The 18625-nt window shown below is 42.7% G+C and overlaps 6 protein-coding genes across 6 annotated transcripts; 2 read left to right on the top strand and 4 right to left on the bottom strand.

Moving 5' to 3' along the window:
* Positions 1–326: 326 nt before the first annotated feature.
* EAF02_004085 (uncharacterized protein) lies at positions 327–1509 on the top strand (the record flags this gene model as incomplete). Its single annotated transcript, XM_038900133.1, has 3 exons — positions 327–468; positions 528–599; positions 656–1509. The coding sequence occupies 3 exons, from the start codon at positions 327–329 to the stop codon at positions 1507–1509; spliced, it is 1068 nt and encodes a 355-aa protein (XP_038759840.1).
* Positions 1510–3098: 1589 nt separating this feature from the next.
* Positions 3099–3486, bottom strand: EAF02_004084 (uncharacterized protein; the record flags this gene model as incomplete). Its single annotated transcript, XM_038900132.1, has 3 exons — positions 3099–3221; positions 3309–3404; positions 3463–3486. The coding sequence occupies 3 exons, from the start codon at positions 3484–3486 to the stop codon at positions 3099–3101; spliced, it is 243 nt and encodes an 80-aa protein (XP_038759839.1).
* A 1454-nt stretch (positions 3487–4940) lies between these two features.
* On the bottom strand, positions 4941–7207 carry EAF02_004083 (uncharacterized protein). The gene is made up of 3 exons (XM_038900131.1): positions 6762–7207; positions 6246–6680; positions 4941–6188 (listed from the first exon to the last, which is right to left on the bottom strand). The coding sequence occupies exons 1-3, from the start codon at positions 6816–6818 to the stop codon at positions 5157–5159; spliced, it is 1524 nt and encodes a 507-aa protein (XP_038759838.1). The 5' UTR covers positions 6819–7207; the 3' UTR covers positions 4941–5156.
* Positions 7208–9069: 1862 nt separating this feature from the next.
* Positions 9070–10966, bottom strand: EAF02_004082 (uncharacterized protein; the record flags this gene model as incomplete). The annotated part of the gene is made up of 3 exons (XM_038900130.1): positions 9070–9164; positions 9216–10662; positions 10718–10966. 3 exons carry the CDS (start codon positions 10964–10966, stop codon positions 9070–9072), a joined length of 1791 nt encoding a protein of 596 aa, XP_038759837.1.
* A 1413-nt stretch (positions 10967–12379) lies between these two features.
* EAF02_004081 (uncharacterized protein) lies at positions 12380–13789 on the bottom strand (the record flags this gene model as incomplete). Its single annotated transcript, XM_038900129.1, has 3 exons — positions 12380–12837; positions 12886–13468; positions 13523–13789. 3 exons carry the CDS (start codon positions 13787–13789, stop codon positions 12380–12382), a joined length of 1308 nt encoding a protein of 435 aa, XP_038759836.1.
* A 351-nt stretch (positions 13790–14140) lies between these two features.
* EAF02_004080 (uncharacterized protein) lies at positions 14141–16656 on the top strand. The gene is made up of 4 exons (XM_038900128.1): positions 14141–14179; positions 14247–14365; positions 14420–15025; positions 15085–16656. Exons 2-4 carry the CDS (start codon positions 14297–14299, stop codon positions 16357–16359), a joined length of 1950 nt encoding a protein of 649 aa, XP_038759835.1. The 5' UTR covers positions 14141–14179; positions 14247–14296; the 3' UTR covers positions 16360–16656.
* Positions 16657–18625: the final 1969 nt, after the last annotated feature.

Genomic DNA, 18625 nt, shown 5'->3' with positions numbered 1-18625 from the left:
TTTCATTATTAAAGCCAAGAAAACTAATGCTCCAGCGAACGTCGATCATGTTCCTGCATGATAATATGCTAATTGCCAATAGCATCTTATTGGTGCGGTCGAACCAATCCTCATAAAGAGCGTGGCAATATCCCGGTATCAACAAGTCGACCAACGTGTACCAAACCTGTACAGCAGCGGGCGTGTACGTGCGAAATAAGCCGGGTGAGAGGTTGTATTCGGAAAATACCCGAGGGTTTCTGGAGGATGCTTTACATATAAATTCGGCCATCATCTCAGTGAAGAAAAGTTATTCTTCAGAGCTCCAAATTTATATGCTTGAGAATATGGCTTTTCGAGGCAAAATTGACAACATGGCTCCTGTACTTTCTTCCAAAGGAGAAAAAAAAAAAGAACAGTTCAATAACATGATGGCGAAAAGATTCGGTTCAAATGGCAGAGATGTGGCGGCTGAGCTGCGCACTATTGGTGAGTTCCCGGGCATCGCATGCTCTTTTATCATACTTTATCGCTAACCGTTACTCTAGCGGACGCCTTAGAAGAGACTCTCGAGTTCCAGCGTTTAATGGGCAAAAGATTGAGAACAGAAGATCCGGAGGGTATGAAGTTTGATTGTTAAACAGCACTTGGAGACTTCAAACTAACGTAATAGCAGATCGACTCCTTTCGCAACTAGCGGATCTAAATTCCAAGGACGATAAGGTAAATGGCGCGCTTGACGACCACACACCCCGGCTACCAACGCCATCTCAAGAGAGGTCTATGTCTAGAGATTCCCTACGTCGTACCAATCGGTCGGTAAACCTCAACGGAACGCATGATGGGCAATCAGATCCTAGATCATATGGAAGAAGTGCTGCGGAACGGCTACCACTAAATAGACACTTCTCTGAAAACGATGTTCCTCAAGAAATTGTGCGCCCAAGCTCCACGCAACCAGGTCGCTCAATGACGCCGCAACCCGCTAGGGCAGCAACCTTTCCCTTTATTAGATCAATGACGCCACAACCAGCCCCCACGAGGATCCATTTCCCCTATCGTTCAGAAGTTCGGCAACATAGCCAGCCACCGTATGCTCGTTCTTCTGGCTATACATCTATCATCGCTCGTGGTGTTCCAGATCGACATCGCAGTCGACCGCCACCCTCTCAGCGTTTATACGAAGTACCTGATCCCCCGCAATCATACGGTTTCGATGTACCTCCGCAAGTCGACCCGAATCCATATTACCGACCCCAAATCACATCCCCTGCTGAACGTGCTTCCCGAAGGGATCGTTTTCCCCGAATGTCCGAAGAACGTAGGGGGAGAAGAATGGAGTCTACTGTAAGACCAAAAGATCACGAGACAATATATCAGGTTGATTCGAATATCATTGAGCGAGAGTATGATCCCGAGAAAGACGAAGATGCTGAATCTATCGGATCCTTGGATCATGTCCAGTCGTTCGCATCACCTCAAACAATCAAACCTCAAAACAGAGTAACTTGGAATGGATCATTCAGATGACAAGGACCAGATGTTTGCATGAAGACTTCTTCAGAAGTCACCCGTTGAAAATTCATCATCAACTCTACACTGGTTGGAAAGTGAAGCACCTACACTTTGTTCTGGGTGCCGTTGTCTCTCCCCTCTACATGGGCCTTTCACTCGCTTTCCTCTTCGTGGCGACTAATCCTGATACACGACTCATAGCAAAGAATGGTACTCTGATATATTATCAGGGCCACATCAACTATTTTGACTTTCTATCCACAATTGCAGGAGGGAAATATCAAAAATCAAATGTTCAAAGGCTAGGGAAAGTGTAGATATAGCCACTAGTTCTATAACTGAAGCCTTCGAACCACCATAACTGGATTTGATAGAGCTGATGGGTGGATCAAGTGTCTTTGGATTGTCATTGTACAAATAAGAATGTGTAGATTTCCTGAGGTGTTGAGAAGAGCAATTGTAGTTGAGTTTGGTTCTGAAGGCATCTTCGGGCCGACAATCACCCGAAAGTCCGTGCAGGAGATTGTTCTTGGCTATTATTTCTTAGAGAAGTAGCCTTCAGGGAGCTCATCAGATTATACAACACAATGTAGCTAATTTCTTTATCTTTGGAATATGTTAAGTTTCTTAGACAGCAAATCACTAGTGAAGTCTATTAATATCATCTTGTAACGCAGTCCTTGATCCAAGATCGACAAGTTCTACATATTATCGGTTTTAGCAATGTAAGTAATATAAGTATTTGTAATATGACATGAAGCTGAATATCCAATCCTGAATTAAGCGATCGTCGGTAGATATTTCTTCACGGTTTTTGGGTAGTATGTCTTGAACGTTCTTGTACACGTCAGGAAAGGGCCAAGAGATATGGTGGGTAACACAACTTCGTTTGATGATCGCTAGTTACACTGAATGTCACGGTGAAAGAGCCTGCTGGACCTTTCTAATTCGGACATCTTGGATATCAGATCAATCTACTAGTTTCATCGTTCATTCTGACCAATCCTGTATGTATGGATAAATCAGGCCATTCCACGTAGTCCATACCTTGAGTGAGCTGTTTGTGTCAGAATCCTTCAACCCTCCTATAAATCGATCCTGATGTCTTGGACATACAATACCGGGCCAAGTATTCATCATGAGACGGGCAAGCAGATGAAACATTGGATAGCATACTCGGGAATGTGAGAAGACATGCCTTTCTGAGCTTCCTTGTTTCCAACTGGTGAATAGTCAGGCTCAGAAATGAAATTTCGGATCTAGAGCCCGGGTTACAAAGCCCCTGAGGGTTTCATGATAAGTCTTGGAAGACAATAAAAACGAAGTGACCAGGAAAATTTACATAAAGTTGGAAAAGAGTGACACCCACCTACCTACAACGCTTCATACTCACCAGGAATAAAAGTGAAAGTGTATTGTGAGGGGACGATCATTCATAATTGCTATTTCGGAAACCCAATAGTCGGCTTCGTAAAATATGCCCCCCATCCCCAAAGACCCTTCATCGGAATATGCAATGCCCTCAGGATGACTGATTTCGCCTTACTCCCCAACAATTCATGGTATCATGTTCCGCCATACTGTAGTCTCATTTGTCCAGTCTCTTAAGCAGTGAAATCATTTGGCCAGCACTTCTCCTTGGTCCATCCCTTGTCTTCGTGCTTTGTAGCATGGCTTATCAATTGTGCCTTGTTTGTGTTGACCAATTCCATCTTGCAGAACTCGCACTATTGGTGGAGTTAGCCTCGAATACAATGAAAGAACGGTATGGATTCTGAGGAAAGTCGCAAGAAATATCTAAGTTGGAGACGTACTTTTGACTTTGGTGCGGCTGGTTTAACTGGAAGACCATTTGCCTTGACCGGGGCGCGGGTGCCTTCCTTATCGGCCTTCTTGTGCTCACGAGCGATCTGTATGCCAAATTAATAATTGCTCTTTAAGTGTTGCCAATGATCAAGATATACGCACTCTGTCTTTCTTTGAAATAGGCATAGTGAAGGATAGACTGGTGAGAGTGAAGATAAAAAGTTGATGAGTGAGATTGAATGTAAATTTGAACTTTGCGAAAAAGAAAGATTAACCTATCGTTGAAAACACTAGCCCAAAAATTAATGCCGGTGAAAAAGTCACACCGCTCGGAAGTTATTTTCCCCGATCGAGCTTTGTACTTAGTCAGCATTTGTTCTCTGGTTGATCTAATCCTCTTCTGTTTTGAATTTTATCTTTAAGAAAGTCCAAGATATAACAATCTGTATCAATGGGAGTCTCCAGAGAAGATTACAACTCATAGACTCAGTCATCTCATTAATAAACGTTTCTTGTTGAATAAATGAAGCTTAACTCCCTGGCTGTAGGTCAATCGAATGTCACGCGATGTGAACCTCTTGTCAAAGTCGCCGTCGAGTTCTTATGCTTCCCTTTGACACTCTCTCCATTTTATGGCTCTGGGAGAATTTCTCGAATCCAGTGGATTCAGAACAGCACAAACTTTGTCTCACTAAGTGGCTAGATCTTGATTGTCGCCTGCTGATTTCAGATTGTGGACATACGAGAATCGTTCTGCGGCACGCTGAATTAGGAGACATAATTTGCATCTGTCTCGGGTGGTCAATATTGGTCATTGTTCGCAGAGTCGATGATCATTATAATCTGACTGGCGATGGCTGTATTCAGGGGATTATGGAGGAAGATTTTTTGAACCGATGTATGATGGTCTACTTCGGATAAAAATATTCACTCTGCGCCGATCTCGAAGGTAGATAGATCTTTTGGCAGTCACCTCGCCCGCTCGAATCAATTGAAAATTCAAGCCGAAGAGTTGAAGCATAACAGCCACTATAGCTTGTACCTATTGCCCTTTGGAAATTGATATGTCCCGCTCTTCATTTTTCGAATTTCACGACATTCCTTTCGTCTTACACAACTTGTCAATCTCATCGTTCGATGCATCGCTCTATCATCCCACCTTCCATACCCTATCTCATTCACCCATTATACCGTCGCCGAGTCGGCCTAGTTCTTGATCTGATTTCATCATTCATAATTCGCTCCACAAGACATACCCTCAAAATCTACGTCTTCCCGATAAAATTTTTTAAGACAAGAGCCAGCACCAGGTATTACAGCTTTTGAAGCTGCTTGTCGCTCGGTGAACGCTACAAATTAGGAGAGTATCTTAATATCCTTCACGTCCCCAGAAATTCTGCAAATTGCATGCCTAATGATCCAATGGTTGAGACATACTGTTTCGTGCTTTGAATGGTCGTCCTAAAGAGGGGTGATGGGGAAATATAAACATACTACCCATCCATGGCTTTTTCTAAGCAGGTAGTACCGCTTAGTTAGAAAAGAGAATGTTATGGACCATATATCTGAAGTGAGCCCAACAACTCGCCATAGTATCGCTAAATGCGCAAATGACGCAATAAATTTCTCGGGAAAGGACACGCACAAAGAATATCAAGACTTCAAAATAGTAGTAAAGATGGGTTAGATAAACCTCATTTGGGGATATCAATACATAGGTATAAAAAACGAACATGAAGAATTTAAACAGCTAAAACACCCACTTGCTGACTCCCGATCCAAACTCATCTCACGTCTCCCCCCCTCTTTCTTTTTCTCCGGCAACCTCCTACCATCATTTTGTATCCTCACCCCACTCAAACCTTGAAAGGCTCTACCTTCTGCACCCCCGAGTAAACAATCTTACTCGTCATCGCCGGCGCCGCCGCCTTGGTACTCGAAGGCTTGACTGAAGTTGCAAGTGTGCTCGACGCTTTCACACTCGAAGGTGTAGCTTTCGCACTCGTTGCAATCGAAGTATGAGCGCTCGACGTCACACTTGCGCCTTTACTCGAAGAAGTCACCGAAGCAGGGTGTGTGGAAGATCTAATAGCGGATGTGGATGTAGATGTAGAGATAAGTTTCACACCACTGCTGCTTGAAGATTTAACCTCAGTGGGTCCTGCTGCAACGACTGAGGTACTGGTGCCTCCATTAGTTGCTTTAATACTCGACTTAGCACTGGCAGTAGCTTTGGAGGAAGATCCGCTCCCACTCCCACTTGCGTTGACGGTAGTATAGATTCTTGTCGTGCTCGAATCCACAATCGTCGTAAGCGAGCCTGAAGCCGATGGTTTCGTAGAAGTAATGCTCGTCTTTGAACTAACATCGCCTGTGCCCGAAAGACGGAAACTTCCAGTTGCAACAGGATGGGTGCCATTTTTGGCCGTTCCAAATGCTCCAGTTTCCGATGTTGCTTTTCCGGAACCAGATGGGGCGACTTTAGAGGCGATTGTTCCACTTGCTTTGGAACTTTCATTTGTGCTAGTACCTCCATTGGAGATAATTGGCACGCTTGTTACTCTTGTTTTGACGCCTGTAGGGGTTGTGGTTGCGATAGCAGCTTTTGTGCTTGAGGATAGAGGAGTAGTGGTAACGACGCTTCCTATACCAGTAGAGGTGGTACTTTCTGTACAGGTCGTATCGATGCTGGATGATGCACCTGCTGTTACGACGGCGGTAACGGTAGAAGGAAGATGAGTGACGGTTGAAACATGTACACTTGTAATCTCACTAATCGCTGTGGCGGGATATCCTGGAATACCGACACCACCAGTGACGGTTTCTAAAACTGTTGCTATGACAGTTGCTGTGTGAGCGTACTCTTGTCTTTTTTCGTTGTTTTTGATCTTCATTTTGTCAGTAATGAGATTAATATCTGAGTTGATATCAGAGGAGGAACTTACAGAGTCTGGAGAGACAGATCCAGGGTCTAGTTGATCAGCAGGAGGAATCGTCTTTCTCTTCTCTACAGTTGTAATAGCATCCGGAGCCATCGATCCAGGATCTAATTGATCCATGGGAGGAATGGTTTTTCTTTCCTCCAATTCCCCAACATTTCTAGGAGTGACCGGAACTAGTTTCTCCAATTCTCTCTTTGAATGGCCAGATATAACAGGAACAAGCTTCTCCAAATCCCTCCCCACAACTGGCACCAACACTTCCACCTCTCCATTAGATCTCTTCTCCTGATCTAACGTCCACGAAGTAAGAGACTCCGCGTCTCGCTTGAACTGCGTGACCGGAACCAATATCTCCAACTCTGCTGCTCTCTTACCTACTGAAGTGAGCGGAACCAGTTGTTCTAGATTAGCCCCCGTGTTGACCGGGAGTGCTGAGATCTGGGGTTATGGGTGTTAGAATCATTTTTGGAAGAAAATATACAAGTTGATATCAGAGAAAAGACAAAAACTGTATCTTACCAAATTCGGTAAAGCAATCAGCAATAATGCTGCTGCTTCTCCCATTGTAAGACGCATCTTGAAATAATTGAATCTGACCCTCAAGACCTCTTTATGCAGAATGAAATAAGAGGCAAAAAAACACGTCCAAGTAAATATATTTAAATCTTTAATATCTCTCAGAACTTCAAAAGATAAAAAAGCTTTCCACAAAAAGAGTGTACGAAGAAAAAATAACGAATGAATACCACAACTTAGTAAAGAGCGACAAATTGCTTTTGCGACGTAAAAAAAACTGAAAACTTCAAAATCACCACAAAAAGATAAACCACAAAAATCAATAACGAAGAATTCTCAAGGAAAACAAAAGAAAAAGTGGATAGAAGAAATAAAACATATGATATACTTATCATACATCCATGCCTACATACTCTTCCCTCCCATCACCCGTCAGCAAGAGTGTAACCTCACCCATAGGATCAGAAACCATAATTTCCTGAACAAACGGGGCATATCTCCTTCCATTAGCATATCATCGCATCCCATAAGTCAAACAATCATCCATCTTCCCAGCATGTCGAATCTCAATTTCCCTTCGTGTATTCCGGAAATCCTCATTCTTTCCTTACCATTTCCATTTCCTCAGCGACGAAAAATGAGATAATTTTGTCCTACCTACCTAGGGACCCTACCTACCTACAGACTCTTAGCTACCATCCATCCTCTCTCTTAACCTCTCCGCCACAAATCATTCATTCCTACCATCTCCCACATCATCTCGCACGCCATCACCTCCCCCATACCACACACCTCATAACCCCCTCCTCCATCTCACCAACCCCCTCACAACTTCGCCATACCATATACCATACCATACATCAAAACCACATCCCCTCAAACCCCATCGCCTCAAACCCTATTCAATCACCATGCACTTGTATTCCCCCCCACCAAACCCTCCACCTCAAAATTCCCCATCAGGAAGCCGCAGGATTCTCAAGGCTCAGCATGCATTCCCATCACTAACCTTACCTATCTTTAATCCCATCCCCTTCCATCTCATCCCATCCCATCCAACTCCACTCCTAACTCCCTTCCTACAATCTCCCTCCTGAAACCTCATCTTCCCTTCTTCCCTTCTTCCCTCTATATGATTACCTACCTAAAACCACTTCAGACCAGGGATACCATTCGTGGCGGTGCACATCACATCACATTATACCTACCTAGTATCCTACCTCTATGTAAGCGAAAAAACAGGCGGAAATTGAGTACCTTTTCAAATGACTTTTTTAATAGATTATAAATACATTTCAAATTAAATATTGAAATTTTAAAAAACAAATAAAAATTTGAGTTTTTTTTGTATTGATATTAAATGGTTTTATTATTTAATATTATAATAAAAAGAGATCTTAGTTATGAAAGTTCTTTCGAATGTTGATTAATTCCCGCCTGTTATTTCGCTGATGCAGAGCCTACCCAGCTAAAAATAGCATTTCCACACCACACCACCCACCTCAAAACACACCAAATTAATACCTCGTAATCACCTCCTCACCTCCTCATCCCCAACACACAAAAATCCCCCCCCCCCCCCCCCCAATCTCAAAACTCCACAAACAAAATATCACATCCAGATATAATACATATATCCTATTCATCCCAACGTTTACATATTTCACATTACATACCGAAATATACCTACTGAACGAACAATCCCTCAATCCATTCAATGAATGTAAAACTCGGGAAAAGAGAGCTTACTAACCGTTCCACGCATCCCTGAAAGAAGGATCATTGCTTACAGTGCTGATTACCCCGAGGCTTATGCTGGAGATTTGACATCGGAGAGGAAGATACGACTGTATGACGATTACTGAAACGCGCGAGCAAAATCATGATGATATTTAAATTAGATATCATATATATATATATGTGTGTGTGTGTGTGTGTGTATGGATTCTACGCATCCCTAGACACCAATATAAGAAGCACAAAGCCCGCCAGCCTTCATACAACTACTTATCTGTTATGTTTCTATGCAACTCTGGCATGCCATACCATGGCTCATGCAAACTGATTATAAAAATCCCATCGAAAAATAATCGCTCATGTATGCGTGATTGTACTGTATCCCGGTCTAGATGCAATACGCGCATCTTTCGCTACGTGTGCTGTCAACCATCTTAACCCCCAACGCCAGCATGCCAGACCACCTCTTACAAAAGAAAATCGTGTATCCAACCACGAGGTATCTCATGAGCGACTTAAAGAATGTGCCAAAAATATCTGTTAGACATTATGTACCTGAGACAAGAACACTAAATTAAACACCAACAACTTGTTCGTCATTGCGAACATCTACACTATCCATGATTTCTGGTAAGCTTGGTCGTTTTGGAGTTTGGGATTCAAGAGAAACTATAGCATATCAGTAACCATATATTTGGAGTTGAGCAGGAAGAAACATACCATTAGGTCGAATAAACCAACTGAAAGTAAAAGCCAACACAAAACACGCCGTTAAAACCAAAAAGACTGTCTGGGTATAGGTGCCAACAGTTTGAGCGTAAATTAGATTAAAAATGGTAGGGCAAACAACTCTTGCCAACGCGTGTAATAAACCAGTAGCCCCTAAAAGTTGACCAATTTGATCGTGGGGTACGTGCTTGGTTAATGCTGATTGTAATGTTGGAGAACCTACACCACCCATCGAAGCCATGATTCCAGATACCACAAAAAGCGGGCCACTACGGGCTACTGTGAATCCTAAGTATCCAATAATCTCGCAAATAATAGAAATTCGAATAACAATCAGATCTGTTGAATCAGCGCCAGAGTGATTTTCTGGAATGACAAGCCCCGATTCTCTGCGCTGTCTTCTACGAGGTATAGTCCGGGCGAGGTAATTGAAAATAGGGAGGATAACGACAAGTGTAAAAACTCGAGTACTGTTGACCACTGACATGTATAGACTTGTTTCGGAAGTCTTCCATCCAAATTGAAAGCCTGAGTAGTAAATGATAACAGTCATGACCCCCATGGCAACGCCAAAGATGATAGTATCGACAGTTGCAAGTAGAACAAGATTTGCGCGGACGTGTTTGGTATTTCCGCCACCGGTGGGCCACAAAACTTTGAGAGTTGAAAGAGGATTTTTGCTTATCAGTGATCCCAACCAAGTTTGATTGGCTGTAAGCAGACCTTCAACAGCATGCTTCTCACGAGCAATCTCTTGACGTTTTTGAGTAAGTGACTCAGGTACTACGAAGAGTAAGAAAAGAATAAAGAAAGTATGTATGCCGAGAGCGACATAAAATACCGTGAGCAGGCTATCGGTTAAGCGAAGTAATGCTGCAGCAAGCAGAGGACCAAATGCGATTCCAGAAAACAAACAGGCGTGGAAATAGGCAAAAGCTACCGCCCTTTTAGGAGGAGCGGTACAGTCTGCGGCATATGCATGAGTGAGTGCCATTCCCGCAATGAAAGAACCGCAAAGACCGTCAAACACGGCACCGGCCAGCAGCCACTTGTATGAAACAATATCTGGATATTTTCCAGCAAGAATGGTAACAATTTCTGTCAAGAAACTACCAAAACTTGAAATCACTAGAATCTTCTTTCTTCCATATCGATCAGACCAAGCCCCAAGTACTGGGGACATAATGGCGCTGATGATTCCAGTAATGACTGTGATAGCCAACATGAACTTGGTGACCAGCGATTGTACTTCAGGAATCCTGCATTGCGGATTGTCGGATCCGAGTAACACAGGTGCGAAAAGGAAGTTTGGATCTTGGGAGAATCTCTCTGCGAGATACGATCGACATACGAGAGCGAGGATAAGATTGAGTTTTGGGACGATGATTCCACCAACTGCGAGAGCTAGTAGGAAGAATGGAAACAAGAGCCAGTATACCTGAGGACAAACATATTAGTATATATTGAGCCAAGAGAGATGGTATAGAACATACAGATGGTTTATGCCACCACGTTAACCCCGCAAAATCTCCATGCCCCTCCCACGATGTCTCCTCACTCCCTCCACTACTTTGCCCCTCGTGTGCCCTCTCATTGCCCAGTAATGGAGCTGTCTCAGACTCCGGTGTTAAAATCGATTTGCGAACTCTCGTATGCCTCCTCAAAGCAGTCATCGCGCCCCAAATGGTCATTGGCTCCTCTGGCCGTTGGTCTGCATGTTCGTTCTCCATTCTCATCGTCATCTTATCGTTGTATCGCCACTCAGTATAAGTTCGATTGTGGCATTGAGTTACAGTGACGTCGGTGCAACCAGGTAGGATAATTTGTTGACAGTGATTTCTCGTGCCAGTAATGTAAATACTGGCAGAGGCTGAAGGAGATTCTATGTTAAATACCAAAAGGAATAATTGATTAGAAATGAGAGTGAAGCAAACCCAAGCTTAACATCTAATCCAGCTTGCCCAAGATAGAAAGATAGTTAAGCAGAAAAGTGGGCAGGCCTGGCTCTGTTTGTGCGCGTTGGGCGATAGGTCGACTGGTAGAGGAGATAATCCACGATAATAACTTCTTTTAAGGTTCTTCGCACGGTTGTCAATCAAATAGTGATTCTCAAGGTCTCGAACTCTGTTCCTTGCTGTAATGAAAGAATGAAGTTCGAGAATAAAAGGAAGCCGATGCTGTCTATCTATCGCCCACACCCGAATTATCGCAAGGCAGATCATACATGACGACATGAACTGATATATTAGCAATATGAACTCGGTACGGAAACATAACCAAAGGCGACTTCCAACATAACATACATATCAAACCCCCAGCAAATTGATAGTTCGAATACCTATCGTACATACTTACCAAGTAATCTTACTACAACACATTGTTTCAAGAATGGAAGGAATGCAATAAAAGGAGATTTCTTGATTGATAATCGCGGTTCCCACTGTCCGATTGGTTCAAGACATCAAAAATGTTTATTCGGGATGGGGATTCGATACTCCGTGTGTGTGTTCTGTGATGGACATCTTTATTCGATGACTTCATCACTATCTAGATAACTCGGTAGGTAGGTATGCTCAAAGCCACACTCAAAAGGCATCCATGGATGTAGGTATCTACCAATACCAACACACATGCTGCATCCATTGTTCACATCGCACATATCGTACATATATATTAACTGTAAACCGTACAATACTACCGAGGTATCAGTTCGGTTGGGTTGGTGGGCGATTATATCAGATAGAAGATATATACATTCATCAATGAAGCAATATTCGGAAAATCAATAGGTTGATCGTTTGTCTTATTAGGTTTTGAAAGCTACCTAGCTACCTATCAATCTTATATTTATACTCTTCTCTGTTTCATTTTCACATCAACTAGTTCCTCTTCGCCAGCCGATGCCTTGTCTAGATGGTGACGTCTGAGGAGCTACTCTGTACGGAGTAAGTGGTGGCTAAAGAGTCCCACATCATGTAGTGACCCGCCAGAGTGTATCAGTTAGGTTAGCGACCAAAATCGGCATGATGTTGTCCCTGATACCGACGCGGACTTCTGAACATATGCATCCCGCTCAAATTCGCTTCATAATTGGCTGTACACTAATTGACTGATCTATTATAATACATGTTCATAACCATCATCTCCCCCTTTCCTTAAACGGCTAATGCTTTCTCGGGTCCAGCAAAGAATTTCTTAGTTTCGGCGCATTTCTCACTCTTGCATCCAGGACATCTTAGCCCCATTTGAACACTACAAGCCACCCCGCTATCCATGTGAGCTTTAGCAATATCGGCTAGTGCTTGGATGAATACTGGAGAACCATTCAAACTTTCGGATCTCTTGATGGTATCTTTGTGGCCAGACTCTCCAATGACTTCTTCATCCAATTCATAAAGTGTTTCGATATGGTCGGATGTGAATGCGACGGGAATAAGTATGAGATTCGTTTGACCTTTCTTAACATACTCCTCCACGGTATCGCTTGTTTGAGCTCCTAACCATGCACTAGGTCCAACTTGTGATTGCCAGCAAAGTCGATATGCATGAGAGTGACCTAATCTTTGCATCACGGCGTAGACTGTAGCAGCAACCTCAGCTGGATATGGATCACCTGAAAAGAGTTAGCGACCTACTCCTTTCACAACTTCGACAGACGTACCTCTATTAACCACCGACATTGGTAAACTATGGGCTGAGAACAGTAACACGACGTCTTTCCTATCCTTCTCGGGGTATGTCGCCAAAGTAGCTTCGATGTTTTGTGCAATAGCTTCAACAAGACCTGGGTGAGCTGGCCATCTATCAATTACACTCCAATCGATTGTTCCATCGCTACCATTTGGACTTCCTGCTGCCTTTCCCTCAAGCCTTTGTCTCCACTTCCATAATTCGTTCAAGCTACTTCCGGTAGTCGAACAACTGTATTGAGGGTATTGTGTGAATGCCACGGCTCTTCCACCTTTTCCGCCACCAAACCCATCTGCCAATAACTTGTTATACATTTCTTCAGTGAGTGGGTTTGCATATCTAAATGCTACGTAAGGTTTATGCGGAGCAGTTTCAGGCGACATCTTATCCAATAGCTTGCACATCTCTTCGGCTTGATATTCTGACCATTTTCGAATTGGGGAACCGCCACCAATGGCAGCGTATTGTTTTTGAATCTTTGGCGTGCGACGTTTCGAAATCAGAGGGCCAACATAGTTTTGAAAGCGTCCAAGAGGAATCAAATCGGCATCTGCCTGTAAGGGAAATTGTCAGAGGTGAGGATGGTGGCGGGGTTACGAGTAACATACAAATAATCTACTCAAGAAATCCCCAACTTCATCTGTAGTCTGAGGGCCACCCATATTCATGAGCACCATTGCCGTTGGTCCCCTCCGTCCCGTTGCATCTTGTGTTACCGGCGGTACCGGAGTCGCAAAAGATCTGGATTGGTCTGCGCTGTTCCTCTGCAATAACGATGTTGTCGCAGGAGAAGTATTACTGGTGAGGCGAGAAATGGTAGCTTGTGAAGCTCGTTTTGTAAGCTGGCCTACAGCTTTTGGAGTTCTGAAAGACATCTTGAGGTATTCAGACAGAAGAGGAAGACGATTATCACTCAATGGACAGATTGAGCATCAAACTCATAGAATTAATTTTGTAAGATTTTATCTTTTCTCAGCGGAGATATATTATAATTTGTAAAGACAACTTTCCCTCTCATCCGATTGCTAGAATATGAACAAGGATTAACATGATGCTTGGATCGACGGACCTCTTGAGATGCCGATGTCTTTAAGCCAATCAGTGTGGAGACATTTGGAATGGGGTTATCACGTGTCAACGCACTCTAGCGTATCTGATGGCTACTCCACTTCCGCGGTTCAACGCGTCTGCCTGATCGTTTGAGCATTTCCATCGTCCCCACCCACATCCCCATTACATATCCTCACATATCATCATTCTTTACTGTAGTGTATTTCCAATCAACATCCATTTACTGTCAAGATTCTGATGTGTAGGAACTCATTGATCTAGAGTCTATATCCTCATTTCATTCCCTTTACTTTCGAACGAGATAAACAAACATGGCAGATTCAGAAAAGTGGAAGCGCGAAGAAGACGAAGAGGAAGAAGAGGAGGAAGCCGATGAGATTGTAGGTTTCTTATACCTCCTTCCAGATCCAATCGACCCTAACATCTACCATTAGGACTATCGCACACAAAAAGATGCAGTTCTGTTCGTCATTGATGTTAGCGAGTCGATGCTTACTCCTCCACCACCTTCCGATTCAAAGAAAGCCGATACAGATAGTCCTACGCTTGCGGCTCTTAAGTGCGCACACATGATTATGCAACAGCGCATTATCTCCAGCCCGAAGGATATGATGGGTATCATGTTATATGGCACAGAAGAAACAAAGTTCAAAGACCAAAGCGGCTTGGACACCTCGGTGTATCCTCACTGCCATCTTCTCACAGATCTTGATATACCATCTGCACAGGATGTCAAGGCATTAAAGGAGATTGTCGAAGATGAAGAGGAAGCGAACAAAATATTGATTCCCACGGAGGAAACTTTAGACATGAATAATTTGTTATTCTGTGCCAATCAAATATTCACAACAAGAGCGCCAAATTTCGGATCAAGAAGATTGTTCATTATAACCGACAAAGATGATCCACATTCTGGAGATAAGTCTCAAAAATCATTGGCTGCAGTTCGAGCTAAGGATCTTTATGATATTGGCGTTGTCATTGAACTGTTTCCAATATCGACTCGTGACCATGAGTTTGATCGCACTAAGTTCTATGATGTATGTTTAGATAACCAAGTCCCCTCCACTTTCGTTACTTTCAGCTAACTGGAGGATAGGATATTATTTATCGTGACCCGCTCGCGGAAGATCCACCAAATATTGGTCCGAATAGTCTCAAATCTAATAGTGATGGTTTGTCTCTTTTAAACAATCTTATCTTGGACGTAAACTCGAAGCAAGCAGCCAAAAGATCTCTATTCTCCAATCTACCATTCGAAATAGGACCTAATCTCACAATATCTGTGAATGGATACAACGTTCTCCATAAACAAACTCCAGCTAGACGTACATTCGTTTGGATGGGAGGAGAAGTCCCAGAAAAGCCAACGTTAGAAACGACACAAATGGCCGAAGACACAGCTCGTGTTATTCAGAAGGTAGAAATCAAGAAGGCCTATCAATTTGGCGGCTCACAAGTTCTTTTTACTCCGGACGAGCAAAAGCAACTGAAGGATTTCGGACACTCAGGACTTCGCATCATTGGTTTCAAGCCTCAATCTATGTTACCCTTCTGGGCATCTGTCCATAAATCAACATTTATATATCCAAGTGAAGCCGACTATGTTGGCTCGACTCGGGTTTTCTCTGCTCTATGGGAAAAACTTCTCAAAGATAAGAAAATGGGATTAGGATGGTACATCGCTCGCAAAAATGCCAATCCCAGCATTGTCGCTATCCTACCCTCAGCTGAAAAATTAGATCCTGCCACAAATCAGCAGATTTTTCCCGCCGGTCTATGGCTCTATCCTATGCCTTTTGCTGATGACCTCAGAAGTGTAACAGCGCCAGCTCCTATCGTTGCACCAGATGAACTCATCGACAATATGCGCGTCGTTGTACAACAACTACAATTACCAAAAGCTCAATACGATCCAAGGAACTACCCAAACCCAAGTCTACAATGGCACTACAGAATTCTCCAAGCTATGGCGCTAGAAGAAGATGTTCCTGACACCCCAGAAGATAAAACAGTACCCAAGTACAGACAGATAGAGAAGAGATGTGGAGCATATATTAGCGACTGGGGACAAACTTTAGCTTCTGAATACGAGAAATGGTGCAGTGAAAAAGGAAATGCGTTGAAAAGAGAGCGTGATGAGGGAATCGATGAGCCTGAGGTACCGAGGAAGAAAAAGATATTGGTAAAAAGTTCGGCTAAGAAACTAGGAGAGATGGATAAAGAGGAGTTGAGCAATTTGGTGTCGAATGGAGGATTGGAAAAATTCAAGGTGGCTGATCTGAAGGATTGGTTATTGGCGAAGGGGTTGAACGGTGCGGGAAAGAAAGCTGATTTGATGGAGCGACTCGAGCAGTGGGTGGAAGATAATTAATTGCTCGGTTCAGGGGAGTCTTTGATATGCGTGATAATGTAAGGGTTTGGCGCAATGGCGTGGGAAAGTTGTAGGTATCATCTTGTACAAGTAGGGATACGTATCTATCATGGTTAAATATGGCTCCGGCAATAATTCGTCATCTAGTAAAGACAAGATGGTAACATGATAGGATTTAAAAGCAGAGCTTGCTTATATTTGTCCATTCGTTTTGCATTCCTATCGAATGCTCAATCTTTGGTCTCAGGGCAGAAAATCAACAATAGATGGTTGTCCCGCGGGCCTGGAGATGATGTTATGAATGCACATTAATCGACTAAATACTCGCACACAAATTCATCATACACACGCGGGCTAGATCGATCAATTTAGACTGTAGTTATTGTCTCCAATTGTGAGATAGGATCCGGATATTGACAAGTATCATATTCGTTCGTTCTCGATCATCTATTTATCCCTTTTTGCGTATAAGATATCCAGAAGACACAAAACATACCTTTGCAAATCGTATGAGCTCTCAATAAATACGTTTCGGTGGTTCTTTCTGCATCCCTAAATATTTTCGAGTAGCCAAGTCTATCGACCTAATCACCATTCCTCAATTTTAGCCAAAGACTCCGATACTGTAAGGTTATTTGAAGTCTTCGTTTTTGTTTATCAGTCTACCCCTGCAGAGGAAATCTAATCATTGCACTCTTATATTCAGAAACATGTCGGTATGTTTACATTCTTAGCTGAATAGATTATAAGCTGGACTAATATAGAAAGATAGGTACTGACTGATGAGCATCATAAAAAAATGAATATAACAAAACAAATAGTAACCCAAGCTTTGCGAAATGAGAAGGAGGGGATATGTATTCACAACGCATTAACCAAATCGATACGATTTCGTCATCGTCAATATCCATAGAGCTATAAATTATAATTCACAACTCCGTTAACATGGTATCTAGAAACTCCAGATTTCATTTCCTGAATCCCTAAAATATACTATCTTAAATCTCAGCAGAGATACACAATCAATTCACTATCCTCAAACCGATATATATCTTCGCTTTGAAAAAAGAAGAGACAGTGAGAAAAAATCACAAGTATTCCATCTCAAAAAATCATCATACCTAACTCAAATTCAGCTCCTCATATCATAAATCCAAAAGCGTAGATAATGCGGACTTATATCTTACGGATTCAGACGCGGAAGAATTTATATGCTATTGTGCTTGTGGATGAAAATGGGGTGTGAAATGATGAAGAAGATGAATGATGGATGATGGATGATGGATGGTGGATTATGGATTAGATGGAGTTTATGGAGTGGAAAATGTTGTTTTGAATGGTTGAAAGATGTTGGATGTTGGATGTTAGATGTTGAGTATAGGTGACTACCTACTTATCAAATGATGGAGCAGAGAGATGATGTGAGAGTTTCTAGCTAAGATGGATGGTCATCGAAAATAGAGCCTAGGATAGATAGATATATTGGTTCTGATCTTATCACTACGTACTGTTTAGCTTTGTGATCAGTACTGCAATGTACAAGAGGAAAACATACGAAGAGTGAGAGAGTAATACCATACATAGTGTGAAAGTATAAGAAGCGTATAACGCCTAATTGATTTATGATATTTTTTTATTTCTCTATTTTGACAAAAGAAAAGGTCTAGCTAACAGTCTGTTGTAAATTGGGGTTCATCTGCTACCTCTTATACTGTATACTGAGTATAGTATCAAGCCATCCCTATTTCTCCGTGCTACTCGCACCCTTTCCTATCCATCAAGAGACCCTAGGTTTTTATGCCATCCGCGACTCCTCCCGAGGAGGTTAATGTCTTAAGCAAGGACTGCACATCCCAACCTCAAAGGCAGCATTTCCTTGCCCTATCTTCTGTAACTCTACAATCCGCACAAGCCCTGATTTCAAACACATCTGTGGTGTTTGTCGAGCAGAAGAGTTGGAAGTGATCCGCGTGAGGAAAACTTATCAACATTTGATTATGGTAGTGGGCTTCTCAATACTCTCTTGTGAAGTACTTGATCGTATAGCGGACACTTCTTCCTTGCTAAATTTGAAGTTTGTGTTATGGTTGCGTACGTTTGAGATAGACACAACCTTGATACATCATCTTCATGTCTGTAGTAATTTGGCCAAATTTTTGTGATTTTCCAGTTGTAACCGCACCAGTTCAATCGGTCGCTCAATTGATTGTTCACTTTCGCGTCGAAAAGAAAATTCATATGGAGGACCTGCGGCAAGAGTAAAATA

Source organism: Botrytis sinoallii (assembly GCF_014898435.1).
Source record: "Botrytis sinoallii strain Bc 23 chromosome Unknown BSIN_006, whole genome shotgun sequence".
NCBI lineage: Eukaryota > Fungi > Ascomycota > Leotiomycetes > Helotiales > Sclerotiniaceae > Botrytis > Botrytis sinoallii.
The sequence above is the reverse complement of the archived record's forward strand: the minus strand, read 5'-3'. Positions and strand labels throughout refer to the sequence as shown.